The 17500-nt window shown below is 47.0% G+C and overlaps 1 protein-coding gene across 1 annotated transcript in view; it reads left to right on the top strand.

Annotated features, from left to right (window-relative positions):
- The window catches only part of LOC128695075 (uncharacterized), a 417714-nt gene that overhangs the window by 387162 nt on the left and 13052 nt on the right, over positions 1–17500 (top strand). The window contains exon 9 of the mRNA XM_053785465.2: positions 13048–13161. Within this exon, the coding sequence (XP_053641440.1) occupies positions 13048–13161 (114 nt within the window). The remainder of the gene's footprint in view (positions 1–13047; positions 13162–17500) is intronic.

Below are 17500 nucleotides of genomic sequence, written 5' to 3'. Positions count from 1 at the left end.
AAGTTGCTTTACCTGTGGTAATGAGGTCACTTGGTGAGACTTAGGAATGTGGGTCACGCGGGAAGACATAGCTTAGTGGTGGCTGTGGGAGCGGCCCACGGGCACGTTAATAATGGTGCACCCCAACACCCCATACCATGGCTAAACTAGCCTCCCTTCCAGACCTTCGCTGAAGGCTACACTATGGTACTGTCTGCCTTTATAGGGGTTAATGGTTGCCCTTGGGGGTGTGGTGGCTGTGTTCTGGGTGAGGGTGATGAGGTGTGTGTGTGAAGGTGATGCGAGTGTAGTGTGAAGATGTGAGTGTGATGTATGTGTGAAGGGTGATGTCTACCTGCAGGGCGTCCTGGGGTCAACGCCCCTGCGGTCCAGTCCATGACCAGGCTTCCCGGTACATCAAGGTCTGATTAACCAGGCTGTTACTCCTGGCCGCACGTAGTCCATCGTACGAACCACACCGCGGCTAATGGGTACTTTAGGTATCTGTCCAGCTCCCTCTTGAAGGTAGCCAGGGGTCTACTGGTGTACTGTGTGTGTGTGTGTGTGTGTGTGTGTGTGTGTGACGTTAAATATTGGTTAAGTGAGTGTGTATGTGCTGTACATGACTACGGTGCTCTTCACCAACTCCAAGGCTGTATATAGTTCTAGTCTTGAATTTATAATGATGAAGTCGCTGGATCACGAAAGGTTTACAAATGAAGATATCCAGATGTTGCACTTGTCTAATTCTTCATCTTGCGTGTATATGTTGAGTGTGGCCATGATGAGTCTAGTCAGTGTTGGTGTTCCTGATGATGGATGACTTATGATCATTGCCTTTCCCTATACAAGTACGTACCTTGTTAGTGAGGCTGTCAGTGCTTCCCAGACATTCCATCATAGGCACCACAGTCCAGCTGATCAGAAACTGTTGCAAGAACTCGCCACGTTCCCTCTTGAAGACAGGTCTCTGTTCATTATTGCCCTTATATACGCAGAGAGGAACTTGAGACTCAAGCTTTGGAGACTCTACGCATATTGAAGTATCTCTTTATGTATCAGCTGCGCTCACGAGAGCTCTTCTGCTCCGCACACCCAACATGGATATACCAGGTTTTACCACAAAAAAAAAACCATAGGTTTGAAAAATATCAAACCTCAAGCAAGCATGAGCACAGCGGGAGCTCGTACTGTTCCATGTGAGTGATGTAAGAAATTTTACCTGCGAGGGAAGACGAGATTTACAAACACTCCTTCATGACGACAAGTATGGAAGCAGAAGCAGCGACACTTGTGTAGTCTACCATAACCTGCGTTCTCGCCTCATAAGCTGGGGAAAATCCAACTGATAATTCATGAAGAAGACAAGGCAAGAGAAAGGTGCAGTGAAGCAGCTTCAATCCTGCTCATAGAGACAATAGAAGGAAACAAAGTAACGTATGCATTAAGAAAACCCATCAGATAAGCTGTCCAGGATCAACACAAAACAAGAACACTGCTCAACCTAACGACCAGATCCAGACTCAGCAGTCTTGGTACCACCAAACTGTCCTCTCCACCCACCTCAGTTTGCTTGCCTGTGTACTGTTTAAGATGGTATTGTTGCTTGTTTCTGTGTGCTTGATGAAGCCTCTCTGGATGAAACTTAATACATTATAATTGTGTTCCTGCTAAAGTGTATTTTTACCCTAACAATCTGTTGTTTTCTGACAGATATAGTGAGGAGGAAAGTTATTAGGGAGAGTTCGATGTCTGAGCTTCGTGTTACATTAAAAACCGAGTCTATGTTAATTGTCAATCTTTAGACCATTTAATAGTTTAGCGGACACCATGATAGTGGTGAAGATGCTGGATGTTGTTGGTGTTGGGTGTATCATAGTGATGGTAGTGTTGTTGGTGTTGGGTGTATCATGGTGGTGGTAGTGTTGTTGGTGTTGGGTGTATCATAGTGATGGTAGTGTTGTTGGTGTTGGGTGTATCATAGTGGTGGTAGTGTTGTTGGTGTTGGGTGTATCATGGTGGTGGTAGTGTTGTTGGTGTTGGGTGTATCATAGTGGTGGTAGTGTTGTTGGTGTTGGGTGTATCATAGTGGTGGTAGTGTTGTTGGTGTTGGGTGTATCATAGTGGTGGTAGTGTTGTTGGTGTTGGGTGTATCATAGTGGTGGTAGTGTTGTTGGTGTTGGGTGTATCATGGTGATGGTAGTGTTGTTGGTGTTGGGTGTATCATGGTGGTGGTAGTGTTGTTGGTGTTGGGTGTATCATGGTGGTGGTAGTGTTGTTGGTGTTGGGTGTATCATAGTGGTGGTAGTGTTGTTGGTGTTGGGTGTATCATAGTGGTGGTAGTGTTGTTGGTGTTGGGTGTATCATGGTGATGGTAGTGTTGTTGGTGTTGGGTGTATCATGGTGATGGTAGTGTTGTTGGTGTTGGGTGTATCATAGTGTTGTTGGTGTTGGGTGTATCATAGTGGTGGTAGTGTTGTTGGTGTTGGGTGTATCATAGTGATGGTAGTGTTGTTGGTGTTGGGTGTATCATAGTGTTGTTGGTGTTGGGTGTATCATAGTGGTGGTAGTGTTGTTGGTGTTGGGTGTATCAGTAGTGTTGTTGGTGTTGGGTGTATCATAGTGGTGGTAGTGTTGTTGGTGTTGGGTGTATCATGGTGGTGGTAGTGTTGTTGGTGTTGGGTGTATCATGGTGGTGGTAGTGTTGTTGGTGTTGGGTGTATCATAGTGGTGGTAGTGTTGTTGGTGTTGGGTGTATCATGGTGGTGGTAGTGTTGTTGGTGTTGGGTGTATCATGTATCATAGTGGTGGTAGTGTTGTTGGTGTTGGGTGTATCATGGTGTTGGTAGTGTTGTTGGTGTTGGGTGTATCATAGTGGTGGTAGTGTTGTTGGTGTTGGGTGTATCATGGGTGTGGTGGTAGTGTTGTTGGTGTTGGGTGTATCATGGTGGTGGTAGTGTTGTTGGTGTTGGGTGTAACATAGTGGTGGTAGTGTTGTTGGTGTTGGGTGTATCATGTATCATAGTGGTGGTAGTGTTGTTGGTGTTGGGTGTATCATGGTGGTGGTAGTGTTGTTGGTGTTGGGTGTATCATAGTGGTGGTAGTGTTGTTGGTGTTGGGTGTATCATGGTGGTGGTAGTGTTGTTGGTGTTGGGTGTACCATAGTGGTGGTAGTGTTGTTGGTGTTGGGTGTATCATGGTGGTGGTAGTGTTGTTGGTGTTAGGTGGTGGTGGTAGTGTTGTTGGTGTTGGGTGTATCATGGTGGTGGTAGTGTTGTTGTGTATCATGGTGGTGGTAGTGTTGTTGGTGTTGGGTGTATCATGGTGGTGGTAGTGTTGTTGGTGTTGGGTGTATCATAGTGGTGGTAGTGTTGTTGGTGTTGGGTGTATCATGGTGGTGGTAGTGTTGTTGGTGTGGGTGGTGGTAGTGTTGTTGGTGTTGGGTGTATCATAGTGGTGGTAGTGTTGTTGGTGTTGGGTGTATCATGGTGGTGGTAGTGTTGTTGGTGTTGGGTGTATCATGGTGGTGGTAGTGTTGTTGGTGTTGGGTGTATCATAGTGGTGGTAGTGTTGTTGGTGTTGGGTGTATCATAGTGGTGGTAGTGTTGTTGGTGTTGGGTGTATCATGGTGGTGGTAGTGTTGTTGGTGTTGGGTGTATCATAGTGGTGGTAGTGTTGTTGGTGTTGGGTGTATCATGGTGGTGGTAGTGTTGTTGGTGTTGGGTGTATCATAGTGGTGGTAGTGTTGTTGGTGTTGGGTGTATCATGGTGGTGGTAGTGTTGTTGGTGTTGGGTGTATCATAGTGGTGGTAGTGTTGTTGGTGTTGGGTGTATCATGGTGGTGGTAGTGTTGTTGGTGTTGGGTGTATCATGGTGGTGGTAGTGTTGTTGGTGTTGGGTGTATCATGGTGGTGGTAGTGTTGTTGGTGTTGGGTGTATCATGGTGGTGGTAGTGTTGTTGGTGTTGGGTGTATCATAGTGGTGGTAGTGTTGTTGGTGTTGGGTGTATCATGGTGGTGGTAGTGTTGTTGGTGTTGGGTGTATCATGGTGGTGGTAGTGTTGTTGGTGTTGGGTGTATCATGGTGGTGGTAGTGTTGTTGGTGTTGGGTGTATCATAGTGGTGGTAGTGTTGTTGGTGTTGGGTGTATCATGGTGGTGGTAGTGTTGTTGGTGTTGGGTGTATCATAGTGATGGTAGTGTTGTTGGTGTTGGGTGTATCATGGTGATGGTAGTGTTGTTGGTGTTGGGTGTATCATGGTGGTGGTAGTGTTGTTGGTGTTGGGTGTATCATAGTGGTGGTAGTGTTGTTGGTGTTGGGTGTCATAGTGGTGGTAGTGTTGTTGGTGTTGGGTGTATCATGGTGGTGGTAGTGTTGTTGGTGTTGGGTGTATCATAGTGGTGGTAGTGTTGTTGGTGTTGGGTGTATCATGGTGGTGGTAGTGTTGTTGGTGTTAGGTGTATCATAGTGGTGGTAGTGTTGTTGGTGTTGGGTGTATCATGGTGATGGTAGTGTTGTTGGAGTTGGGTGTATCATAGTGGTGGTAGTGTTGTTGGTGTTGGGTGTATCATGGTGGTGGTAGTGTTGTTGGTGTTGGGTGTACCATAGTGGTGGTAGTGTTGTTGGTGTTGGGTGTATCATGGTGGTGGTAGTGTTGTTGGTGTTGGGTGTATCATAGTGGTGGTAGTGTTGTTGGAGTTGGGTGTATCATAGTGGTGGTAGTGTTGTTGGTGTTGGGTGTATCATAGTGGTGGTAGTGTTGTTGGAGTTGGGTGTATCATAGTGGTGGTAGTGTTGTTGGTGTTGGGTGTATCATGGTGGTGGTAGTGTTGTTGGTGTTGGGTGTATCATAGTGGTGGTAGTGTTGTTGGTGTTGGGTGTATCATGGTGGTGGTAGTGTTGTTGGTGTTGGGTGTATCATAGTGGTGGTAGTGTTGTTGGTGTTGGGTGTATCATGGTGGTGGTAGTGTTGTTGGTGTTGGGTGTATCATAGTGGTGGTAGTGTTGTTGGTGTTGGGTGTATCATGGTGGTGGTAGTGTTGTTGGTGTTGGGTGTATCATGGTGGTGGTAGTGTTGTTGGTGTTGGGTGTATCATGGTGGTGGTAGTGTTGTTGGTGTTGGGTGTATCATGGTGGTGGTAGTGTTGCAGAGGTGACCCAGGCTGGGGCCAAGGTGAACATGAGTGCTGGGGAAGTGACCTGCACAGTTGTGTCCTAAGAACTGATGTGTAACACTGACCACGAACACACCTGCTTACCTTCTCCCTCCCTCTTACGACATATGTATATATCTTAACTTAATAGCGAGAGGCGTTAGTAGTTGGTTTCGTTTTTTTTGAGGGGGGAGAGAGGGGGGTTCCTCTCTCTTTTATATTCTACATAATAAAACAAATCTCATGGTGTCCCTTCTTAACTTGAACTATTTTTCCAATAACTTTGAACTATCATGTGTATAGTTACTGTTAGATGAGCAGGGAAAGTAAGAGTATGGAGACCCGGGCAGTGATCCTGGAGCTGTGTATTTGTTTACCTCTCTCTCTCTCTCTCTCTCTCTCTATATATATATATATATATATATATATATATATATATATATATATATATATACACATATATATGCATATCAAGTCACGGGAGTGGAAATCTTTAACTCAAGTACTTTCACACTTCTCAGTGCGTCATCAGGAGCTATGCAGTTCGATGTCTGGTTGATTAGATCATTATCTTATTATCATTATTACAAAAAGTGATGTTCAGAAACACTGTAACTTGTAAAAGACTGAGGAAAATGTAATAGTGGTAGACATTACTAAGTGTTAACACAGGATGGTGTTAACATAGTGGTAGACATTACTAAGTGTTAACACAGGATGGTGTTAACATAGTGGTAGACATTACTAAGTGTTAACACAGGATGGTGTTAACATAGTGGTAGACATTACTAAGTGTTAGCACATGATGGTGTTAACATAGTGGTAGACATTACTAAGTCTTAGCACATGATGGTGTTAACATAGTGGTAGACATTACTAAGTGTTAACACATGATGGTGTTAACATAGTGGTAGACATTACTAAGTGTTAACACAGGATGGTGTTAACATAGTGGTAGACATTACAGTTCCATGTTAAAACTATGGTGTTAAAGCTTCCCATTAACACTAGTGTTGAAATGTGTCAGCCTGTGCTAGGAGACTTCAGTAATGTCAGTCAGACCTGGCAGACTTCAGTAATGTCAGTCAGACCTGGCAGACTTCAGTAGGACAATGAGGATATAGTCAAGTATTCCATTAAAGGTTCATCAGCTACGGCAGCATCAAAGGTCACCTTCCAGCAGAGCTGCAGTTACTGTCACTTGGGAATTATCATTCTGAGATATACGTGCAGTCATTGCTGCCAGAGTCTGGCGTCAACCAGCCTCATCATAAACACTATTTGTGCTAAGCAGCAGCCAAGATAACGTAGACTGACCCAAGGTAAGTTGGACAGGACTGAACAGCATTACTGAACGTTAATTTATCAGCTGCCAGGTCGCTAGACTAATTTGTTAACCAACATATTGTATGTCACGGGAACCACAGTTGCTAGCAGGTGGTGGAGGTTGTTGGCGGGAGGGAAGGAGAGGTGGAGTCAGAATGCACGGAGTGGGGAGAGAGAGGGAGGGGTCATTTGAGGGTAAGGACGAAAAAGAGTGGGAGGAGAGGTGGTTGAACCAGGGGGAGGGAGGGAGGGAGGAGAGGTGGTTGAACCAGGGGGAGGGAGGAAAGATAATTGAACCAGGGAGAGGGAGGAGAGGTGGTTGAACCAGGGGGAGGGAGGAAAGGTGATTGAACCAGGGGGAGGGAGGGAGGGAGGAGAAGTGGTTGAACCAGGGGGAGGGAGGAGAGGTGGTTGAACCAGGGGGAGGGAGGAAAGGTGATTGAACCAGGGGGAGGGAGGGAGGAGAGGTGGTTGAACCATGGGGAGGGAGGGAGGAGAGGTGGTTGAACCAGGGGGAAGGAGGAAAGGTGATTTTACCAGGGGGAGGGAGGAGAAGTAATTGAACCAGGGGGAAGGAGGAAAGGTGATTGAACCAGGGGGTGGGAGGGAGGAGAAGTGGTTGAACCAGGGGGAGGGAGGAGAGGTGGTTGAACCAGGGGGAGGGAGGGAGGAGAGGTGGTTGAACCAGGGGGAGGGAGGGAGGGAGGAGAGGTGGTTGAACCAGGGGGAGGGAGGAAAGGTGATTGAACAAGGGGGAGGGAGAGAGGAGAGGTGATTGAATCAGGAGGGGGGAGGAAAGGTGATTGAACAAGGGGGAGGTAGGGAGGGAGAAGTGGTTGAACCAGGGGGAGGGAGGGAGGGAGGAGGTGGTTGAACCAGGGGGAGGGAGGAAAGGTGATTGAACAAGGGGGAGGGAGGGAGGGAGGAGAGGTGATTGAACCAGGAGGAGGGAGGGAGGGAGGAGAGGTGGTTGAACCACGGGGAGGGAGGGAGGAGAGGTGTTTGAACCAGGGGGAGGGAGGGAGGGAGGAGGTGGTTGAACCAGGGGGAGGGAGGAAAGGTGATTGAACAAGGGGGAGGGAGGGAGGGAGGAGAGGTGATTGAACCAGGAGGAGGGAGGGAGGGAGGAGAGGTGGTTGAACCAGGGGGAGGGAGGAAAGGTAATTGAACCAGGGAGAGGGAGGAGAGGTGGTTGAACCAGGGGGAGGGAGGAAAGGTGATTGAACCAGGGGGAGGGAGGAAAGGTAATTGAACCAGGGAGAGGGAGGAGAGGTGGTTGAACCAGGGGGAGGGAGGAAAGGTAATTGAACCAGGGAGAGGGAGGAGAGGTGGTTGAACCAGGGGGAGGGAGGAAAGGTGATTGAACCAGGGGGCGGGTGGGAGGAGAGGTGGTTGAACCATGGGGAGGGAGGGAGGAGAGGTGGTTGAACCATGGGGAGGGAGGGAGGAGAGGTGGTTGAACCAGGGGGAGGGAGGAAAGGTGATTGAACCAGGGGGAGGGAGGAGAGGTGGTTGAACCAGGGGGAGAGAGGAAAGGTGATTGAACCAGGGGGAGGGAGGGAGGGAGGAGAGGTGGTTGAACCAGGGGGAGGGAGGAAAGGTGATTGAACCAGGGGGAGGGAGGGAGGAGAGGTGGTTGAACCATGGGGAGGGAGGGAGGAGAGGTGGTTGAACCATGGGGAGGGAGGGAGGAGAGGTGGTTGAACCAGGGGGAGGGAGGGAGGGAGGAGAGGTGGTTGAACCAGGGGGAGGGAGGGAGGAGAGGTGATTGAACCAGGGGGAGGGAGGGAGGGAGGAGAGGTGGTTGAACCAGGGGGAGGGAGGAAAGGTGATTGAACCAGGGGGAGGGCGGGAGGGAGGAGAGGTGGTTGAACCAGGGGGAGGGAGGGAGGGAGGAGAGGTGGTTGAACCAGGGGGAGGGAGGAAAGGTGATTGAACCAGGGGGAGGGCGGGAGGGAGGAGAGGTGGTTGAACCAGGGGGAGGGAGGGAGGGAGGAGAGGTGGTTGAACCAGGGGGAGGGAGGAAAGGTGATTGAACCAGGGGGAGGGAGGGAGGAGAGGTGGTTGAACCATGGGGAGGGAGGGAGGAGAGGTGGTTGAACCATGGGGAGGGAGGGAGGAGAGGTGGTTGAACCAGGGGGAGGGAGGGAGGGAGGAGAGGTGGTTGAACCAGGGGGAGGGAGGGAGGAGAGGTGATTGAACCAGGGGGAGGGAGGGAGGGAGGAGAGGTGGTTGAACCAGGGGGAGGGAGGGAGGGAGGAGAGGTGGTTGAACCAGGGGGAGGGAGGGAGGAGAGGTGGTTGAACCAGGGGGAGAGAGGAAAGGTGATTGAACAAGGGGGAGGGAGGAGAGGTGATTGAACCAGGAGGAGGGAGGAAATGTGATTGAACAAGGGGGAGGTAGGGAGGGAGGAGGTGATTGAACCAGGAGGAGGGAGGAAAGGTGATTGAACAAGGGGGAGGGAGGAGGTGATTGAACAAGGGGGAGGGAGGAGATGTGATTGAACCAGGGGGAGGGAGGAAAGGTGATTGAACCAGAGGGAGGGAGGGAGGGAGGAGAGGTGGTTGAACCAGGTGGAAGGAGGGAGGGAGAGGCGAGAGTAATGAAGGGGGGAGAAATGAGAGTGGTGAAGGAGGGAGCGGGAGAGTAGTGAAGGAGAAAGAGAAGTGAAGGAGAAAGAGAAGTGAAGGAGGGAGAAGTGAGAGTGGTGAAGGAGGGAGAAGTGAGAGTGGTGAAGGAGGGAGAAGTGAGAGTGGTGAAGGAGGGAGAAGTGAGAGTGGTGAAGGAGGGAGAAATGAGAGTGGTGAAGGAGGGAGCGGGAGAGTAGTGAAGGAGAAAGAGAAGTGAAGGAGAAAGAGAAGTGAAGGAGGGAGAAGTGAGAGTGGTGAAGGAGGGAGAAGTGAGAGTGGTGAAGGAGGGAGAAGTGAGAGTGGTGAAGGAGGGAGAAGTGAGAGTGGTGAAGGAGGGAGAAGTGAGAGTGGTGAAGGAGGGAGAAGTGAGAGTGGTGAAGGAGGGAGAGGTGAGAGTGGTGAAGGAGGGAGAGGTGAGATTGGTGACGGAGGGAGAGGGAGAGTAGTGAGGGAGGGAGAGGGAGAGTAGTGGCGGAGGGAGAGGGAGAGTAGTGACGGAGGGAGAGGGAGAGTAGTGACGGAGGGAGAGGGAGAGTAGTGACGGAGGGAGAGGGAGAGTAGTGACGGAGGGAGAGGGAGATTAGTGACGGAGGGAGAGGGAGAGTAGTGACGGAGGGAGAGGGAGAGTAGTGAGGGAGGGAGAGGGAGAGTAGTGACGGAGGGAGAGGGAGAGTAGTGACGGAGGGCGAGTAGTGACGGAGGGAGAGTAGTGACGGAGGGAGAGGGAGAGTAGTGACGGAGGGAGAGGGAGAGTAGTGACGGAGGGAGAGGGAGAGTAGTGACGGAGGGAGAGGGAGAGTAGTGAGGGAGGGAGAGGGAGAGTAGTGACGGAGGGAGAGGGAGAGTAGTGACGGAGGGAGAGGGAGAGTAGTGACGGAGGGAGAGGGAGAGTAGTGACGGAGGGAGAGGGAGAGTAGTGACGGAGGGAGAGTAGTGAGGGAGGGAGAGGGAGAGTAGTGAGGGAGGGAGAGGGAGAGTAGTGAGGGAGGGAGAAGGAGAATAGTGAGGGAGGGAGAGGGAGAGTAGTGACGGAGGGAGAGGGAGAGTAGTGACGGAGGGAGAGTAGTGACGGAGGGAGAGTAGTGACGGAGGGAGAGGGAGAGTAGTGAGGGAGGGAGAGTAGTGACGGAGGGAGAGGGAGAGTAGTGACGGAGGGAGAGGGAGAGTAGTGACGGAGGGAGAGGGAGAGTAGTGACGGAGGGAGAGGGAGAGTAGTGAGAGAGGGAGAGTAGTGACGGAGGGAGAGGGAGAGTTGTTACTTATCTTCTCCCATGCCTCTTTGTTGCTTCTAGCTCTTCCTTCATTGTGTAAACTTCAGTATTTGTGTGTGGTATGGTGGAGTCTCAAGCTCCTGGTCTGGTTTATTTAGCAGTGGTGGTGGCCAGGCTGACTTAGCTCTGTGGTTTCCAGAATACTTTGTGTTTACACTGTGTGTAGTCTCCACTCACGACTCACCTTCAACCCCTAGATTTTCGCATGTAGCTCATTACAACTAAGAGCGCCTTATCAGATCTAATTTTCAAGCTGTGTATTGAGATTACCTCCACCACTGCCTCATCCAAGTCATTCCACTTTTCAATCATCCCGAGTCTTAAAAAAAAATACTCCCTAGCGTCCCTGTAGCTCATCTGTCTTCAGCTTCCACCTGTGTCCCCTTGATCCTGGTCCTCTTAATTCAGTCTGCCCCTATCAACCCTTTAATTCCTCTTGAGATTTTGTACGTACTAATCATGTCCCCCATTGTCTTTCTCTCCTCTAAGGTCATTAAGTTCATTTCTTTTAACCTCTCCTGATAGTATATCCCTATCAGCTCTAGTACTACCCTGGTTGCTAACTCTTGGATCTGTTCCAAGTTTCTTCACGTGCTTGACCAGGTGTGGGGCTCCAGGTGTGGGGCTCCATACTGGAGCTTCGTTCTCACTGATTGGCTTAACATATGTCGTGTATAAGGTTGTGAAGTATTCTTTATTAAAGTTCCTCGATTCTGTTATAAGGTTTAATAATGTTGCATATGCCGCTGCCGTTATATTGTTTGGGAAAGCCTGGCGATATACTAGGTGTTTTATACACCTCTAGGTTATTTTCACTCCCTGATACGTGTACCTTCTCTTCGTGTCCAGTCTGCCCTCTCCCTCTTCAAAGCGCATGACCTTATATTTTCTTGGGTTGAACTCAAGAGGCCAAATGTTTGACATCTGCAGTCTCCTGAACTCTTTCTGCAGTTCATCACTGTCCTCTCCTGTTCTTATTTTTCTTCATTATTTTTGCATGGTCATCAATCAGTGACATATAAGACTAAATCCCCTCTGGTAGGTAATTCAAGTATATTTGGAACAGCAGGAATTTTTAAAATTCATCCTTGAGGAACCCCGCTAATTACTCTCAAAAAAATCTCGTCTCATTCCTTACTGTTACCCTCTGCCTTGTGTCATTCAGGTAGTCCTTGACTCACTGCCTCTTAACCCAGCTTCCTCTCATAATTTCTGGATTAATCTCTGGCTTGGGACTATCAAATGTTTTTCTACAACCGAAGAAAATGCTTTTGTTGTTGATGTTGTGGTTGTTGGTGGTGTTGATGTTGTGGTTGTTGGTGGTGATGTTGTGGTTGTTGGTGGTGGTGATGTGGTTGTTGGTGGTGTTGATGTTGTGGTTGTTGGTGGTGTTGATGTTGTGGTTGTTGGTGGTGTTGATGTTGTGGTTGTTGGTGGTGTTGATGTTGTGGTTGTTGGTGGTGTTGATGTTGTGGTTGTTGGTGGTGTTGATGTTGTGGTTGGTGGTGGTGTTGATGTTGTGGTTGTTGGTGGTGTCAGTGAGAGCAGACAGTGACAACAGCTGGTGGTAAAGAGAGCAGCTTTCCCCAGTGTTGGATAGTAATGGCAGGCAGAGTTGCTACAGTGTTCCCCGCGGGATCTTCTTCACCCCTGCCACCGCAACACACCTTTCTCCTCCATTTCTCTCTTATTCTCCCACATTTTCCACTTTTTCATTGCTTTCCTTTTGCTCGTGTCTGTAGCAGCTATGTACCAGTTCAGTCACCAGGGTCAAGACCTGTTAAACCTTCTATCGTACATGATGTTTGGAGTGTCATAGGAAACGTGATAATGTTTGGTCCGGTCAAGTGGAGGGTAGCTCAAACTCCTTGGATCAAGAGTCCTTCACCAGCATCAAGCCTTGAAGAGTTTGCTGTTTTTCTTCTTAATTGTAACGGGGTCCAATTATTTATTATTATTATTGACAGGGAAGCGGTAAAGCTGTAGTGAGTGATGGCGCCGAACATAACACAACTAGTTACTGTGTGTGTGTAACATGTTGATAGTATTTTATATAGTTACATATTAGGGTAAAGGAAGTAGAGTAGGAGAATAACACCTTGAAGAGCGTTGTGTTGGACTTCCGGCGGCAGTGGTGGAATAGTGATGACAAACATTGAGGTGACTACCTTGTTGCTAGACTTGTTATCCTTGACGCCGGCTGCTACCCTACAGCGCCACTCCCCCCAGGCTAACATATCCGCTCACTCCTTATTCTTCTTCCTTTATATATCCACCACAACGGTGTATATTTTATTATAATAGTCTTTTATATGATACATTTGTTTTTTAAACTAAACAAATACATACGTGGGTTGGTAGGATTGAGTAAGATCTGCCGTGTTATGTTTGCCAGGGTTTAATAAAAATGAGCCAGTAGACCTACCTGTATGTTCTTATGTACTAAGATTTGTTTAATATGATATGTTGTGGGTATGATGGGGAGTGAAAGGAACTGGAATAATAGACGTCCATGCTCTAATAGCTTGTACTGATATATTTCCAGCTGCCTCTCACGGAATTTGAAGATGGTCACAGTGTACACCCTGTACCAACCATCATGAATTACATAAATACATATGACAGTACGTATTAATAGTATTAACAATATTGACATATATACTAAACAGTGTATTTATTTACCTTACAGATGTGGAGACGTGCCCCAGCTTCGAGACTCCATTCCACACAATCTCAACTTGCCGTGGTGTGTCTGAGGTAGTCCATGATGGCTCCTGCGAGAACAAGATCACCTGGAGCAAAGGTCAGTAACCCCACTCCACCTGAGGTGCCACTTTTTTTTACACTTGTAGGAAGCTTGTGGTAGTGTAAGGAGTGTACAGTGCATACGGTATAAATGAAAACAAAAGAAACACTTTGGTTAGAGTACATATAACTAGCTTTACCCCTAAACCAATAAGGTAAAAGGTGTTTCAGTGGAGTTTTGTGAGGTAAGAGGAACAATGTGTTGGGCAAGTGTATATGTACTAAGTATACTGGTTAGTGCAGGGTGGTCATATGACTTTTAGGGTTTAATGTTTGCATTACTATCCACGAGGAACCTTTGCGGGGCTCGTAAGTTCCCCAGTCTTCCAGTAACATGTTCATTTTTACAATATAATCTACCTTGTCCATAATCACTATCACATTTGTTTTGTTTGGTAAGGTGAAGTCCAGGATCTTCCCTTAATTCATGTTATAACTTAACAAGTCTTTGAGGACAATTGTGTTGCAGAGGTGTGAGTTTCGCTCACACCTCTGCAACACAATTGTGGACACGGTGGATTACAGTGGAAAATTGAACATATTATTAGAAGACAGGGGAACTTATGTGCCTCTTAAACTGAAAAAAATGAGGTATGGGTGTTTGTAGGAAATCAAGGGATTGTGGTGCTGTAGAATTAGCAAGAAGTTATCAAAATTGTCATAGTATAAAATTTAGAAATAGCAGTTATAAAGGAAATAAACGTGTGTGTTAATATAAAACAACGTAATGGAACAGTAACTCATTCAGAAGCCTAGTTAATGATAGTATAAATAAATAGTGGAAAGACAAGGATAAATATTAAAAAGAAGGAAGAAACTTATAATACACAAATATAACCGTAACAACAAGATAAGTCAACTGACATTGGTTGCATGGGCAGGAAATGCCGATATTGTTGCAAAAAATTGAAGCTTAGCTTAATTTAGAAGAATGTGAACGTCTCTATCTAATGCCACATTTAGCCTTCTCGTGCATGACACTGAGCCTTGGGCTCACCTCCACCACACAGATGCACAAAAACAAGACAGAACTCAATCTTATAAAAAGTACAGTTATAAGGATAATGATTTTTCAAGATATCATCCAGAATTTAATTACGGCCACAGTAAGTGAACCTATAAAGCTATTATTGGCTGGCCAGCACTTGACCGATCTTGCAAACCTGACGAGTCCATGACTGTCAGCACAGTCTATAAGCAAGATGCAATAGTGATAGTGGACACTGACGATACAACTCTAAAATGGGCGTCCGTCTATGTGACAGAGACAACTACCAGTTCGTCTGTACTTACGATATGGACAGATTGGCCAGACTTTTCCTTGCCTGAACACCAAGTCTTGAAATACACAGGAAAAAAATCTTTCTCAGCCTGGTTTCCAGTAACTCGAGACTACGCAAATGTGGGTTACCCAGGACTTTCCCTTGGAACTGTCTCTTCGGGCGGCAGTGTACCACAGACTAGCAGGAACTTTGGCAAAACATAATATCCAACTGTTAGTCATGATCAGTCATGCTGACTTCAAGTATTCTGATGATTTATCTGTCAGGGTTAGCCCCACCAACGTCAAAAGCAAGAAATTCATCGGTTGTGACACCACATCTTTGTTCACTAAGGTTACTACCATACAAACCCTTGCTTTACCCTGCTAAGGCACAGATGACATGGATCTTCCTCTTCCAGTTTCAGCTGCTTCTTCTGCAACTAATTACAGGTAATCCTTCGGGATAGTCATAGGCTCATCCCTTAGTGCGGTCCTGGATAACCTGTACACGGAGTACCTGGACGAGGAGAGAGATTCCTGTAAGTGAACACCACACATCTCCTGATGCCCAGTTAGTCATCAGAAAACTAGCCAGCAGAACAGGCACTTTACAGAATCTGCACTTACTACTACTACTAATACCATCACACAAAATTCTGCCAGTTTTATGAGCTCAATTTTTTTAAGGCTCATCTTGCCCCATCCTGACAGTCATGTACCTCCCGTCCCCTTCCCTATGAAACCAAGGAATTGGACCTATCGACCCTTTCCTTGGCTAGAACCTGATTCACGAATTAAGCGCTTCCCCGACCTTCCCCCATGAATGTAATATCATTCGTAAGACCTCGTTTAGATTATGCAGTGTAGTTGTGGTCACTGCACTTCAGAATGAATATTCTGTAAATGCATTGTAGAACATGGTGTGAAGATGAACAAGTTAATCCACTGTACTGTAAGCCTTTTAACAGTCTGCACTCTTAAAAGGCTTGAAATAAGGGGAGATATACATGAGGTATATAGAATAAATAGGGTGCTGAGTATATCGAATCAAGTAAGGTGTTTGAGCAGTGGTGTCAGATTGTATGAATTCAGATTTATACAGGATATAGGAAAGTATTGGTCTAGCAGTAGACATACAGATGACTGGAACAATCTGCCAAGTAGTCATGGAAGCTTAACACATAATAATATTATTTATTTCTACAAATACATGATACAACTGATACAGACCTGACTCCAGTAACATACAATATAGAAGGTCCCTGGTTATGCAGAGCATTTCGGGCAACTTAGGTTAATCTTGTCCCACAACAGTCGTCTAACGCCCGGTACATACTGCTAGGTAAACAAGGCCAGGTGTAAGGAAACATGTCCAACGTTTTACCCGTGCCAGGATCGATCTTCGGAACCTCAGTGTGTGAGCTGAGGACTCAGGCCACGAGGCTGTAACTTAAAAAACTGGCGTTAACTAACGGTAGTTTTAGTAACTATTTTCTCCAGGGTCATCAGGAAGTTTGGTACTTAGATAACAGTAGCAGTGGTTGATGCGGGTAAAACCCACTAATTACTGTTGTCCCGCTCTATATAGCTGGGTAGTTCAAGGTTACAACAACGCCCCGCCCTCTAGCATTGTTCAACTGACTTAGTCTGCCCGGATGTCTCACACTGATAACTCGCCTTCTCAAGGGTCTGCTAAATAATTTCCTTAACTTAGAGATATATTTGAATCGCAAAGATACTCATTATTTTACAGAAAAAACAGGGTTTGTTAAATGTGTATATTTCAATGTATATAGACTTTAAGTATTAAGGTTATATACACAAGTATATATAGGCTTAAAACCTCAGTGTCTTTATGTATCTAAAGCTGAGATTTAAGTTTAATAAATATTTTAGGACTTAAAGTCCCCTTGACTGGTGTTATACAGGTCAAGAAGCTTTAACCCTAATAAAGCAACCCGTCTTAGAGATGACTGTGGTGTTAAGGTGCATCTCGACCTTTGTTACCCAGGTGCAGGTGACAGGTGTTACAGGTAACTAAGTAACTAGTAATTAGATGCGAGGAGCAAAGGTGAAGTAGTGGGCAGGACTAGCAACCAGGTATCACCTCCACCACTATCATAGGTGGTGATGGTGATACCACCATCACCACCACTACCATCATCATCACCACCACCACCACCACCACCACCACCACCGCCATCACCACCACTACCATCACCACCACTACCATCATCACCATCATCACCATCATCATCACCATCATCATCATCACCATCATCACCACCATCACCACCATCATCACCACCATCATCATCACCATCATCACCACCATCACCACCACCATCACCGCCATCACAGCCATCACCACCACCTCTACCATCACCCCCATAACCATCACCACCACTACCATCACCACCACCACCACCACCACCACCACCACTGCTCACGGGTGTGTTCATGAGTGACCTTGTGTGGAAGAGGGGGTGGGCATGTGGCAGGGCAGGGAGAGGGGTGTGGGGAGTTGTAGGTAGAGCAGGGAGGAAACAGGGCACTTCCGGTGGTGTGGGGTGGGAGGTGAGAAGAGCATTGTCGGGGAAGGGGCTTGAGAGCAAGGTTTGTAAATGAGACTGGATGAAGGGGGGGGGGCGATCTTCCCTTAGTTTAGCATTGTTTATCCTTCAACAGCAGAGTTATGGCACACGTCAGTTCCCTCGTCCTCTATTAATATATTATTTTTCCCTTATAATCTACCTTGTCTATAATTATTATCATATTTGCAAATGGGATAGAAATTATGGACGAGGTAGATTATAGGGGGAAAATAACAGAAAACAGGGGAAGGGAAGTGCCCCTTCACATGTCTTGCACACACCTCCAGACCGTTGAATATGACTTTATTGTCACCCTCAACTATGCTAGTAATGTTACGTTAAGGGTGCTAGTAATGTCACATTAATGTGAAATTACTAGGACCCTTAATGTGACATTACTAGCACCCTTAATGTGACACTACTAGCTCCCTTAAGGGAGCTAGTAATATCACATTAAGGGAGCTAGTAATGTCACATTA

The sequence above is a fragment of the Cherax quadricarinatus genome, chromosome 35, assembly GCF_038502225.1.
Source record: "Cherax quadricarinatus isolate ZL_2023a chromosome 35, ASM3850222v1, whole genome shotgun sequence".
Classification (NCBI taxonomy): Eukaryota; Metazoa; Arthropoda; class Malacostraca; order Decapoda; family Parastacidae; genus Cherax; species Cherax quadricarinatus.
This window is presented reverse-complemented; position numbering and strand designations above follow the sequence as displayed.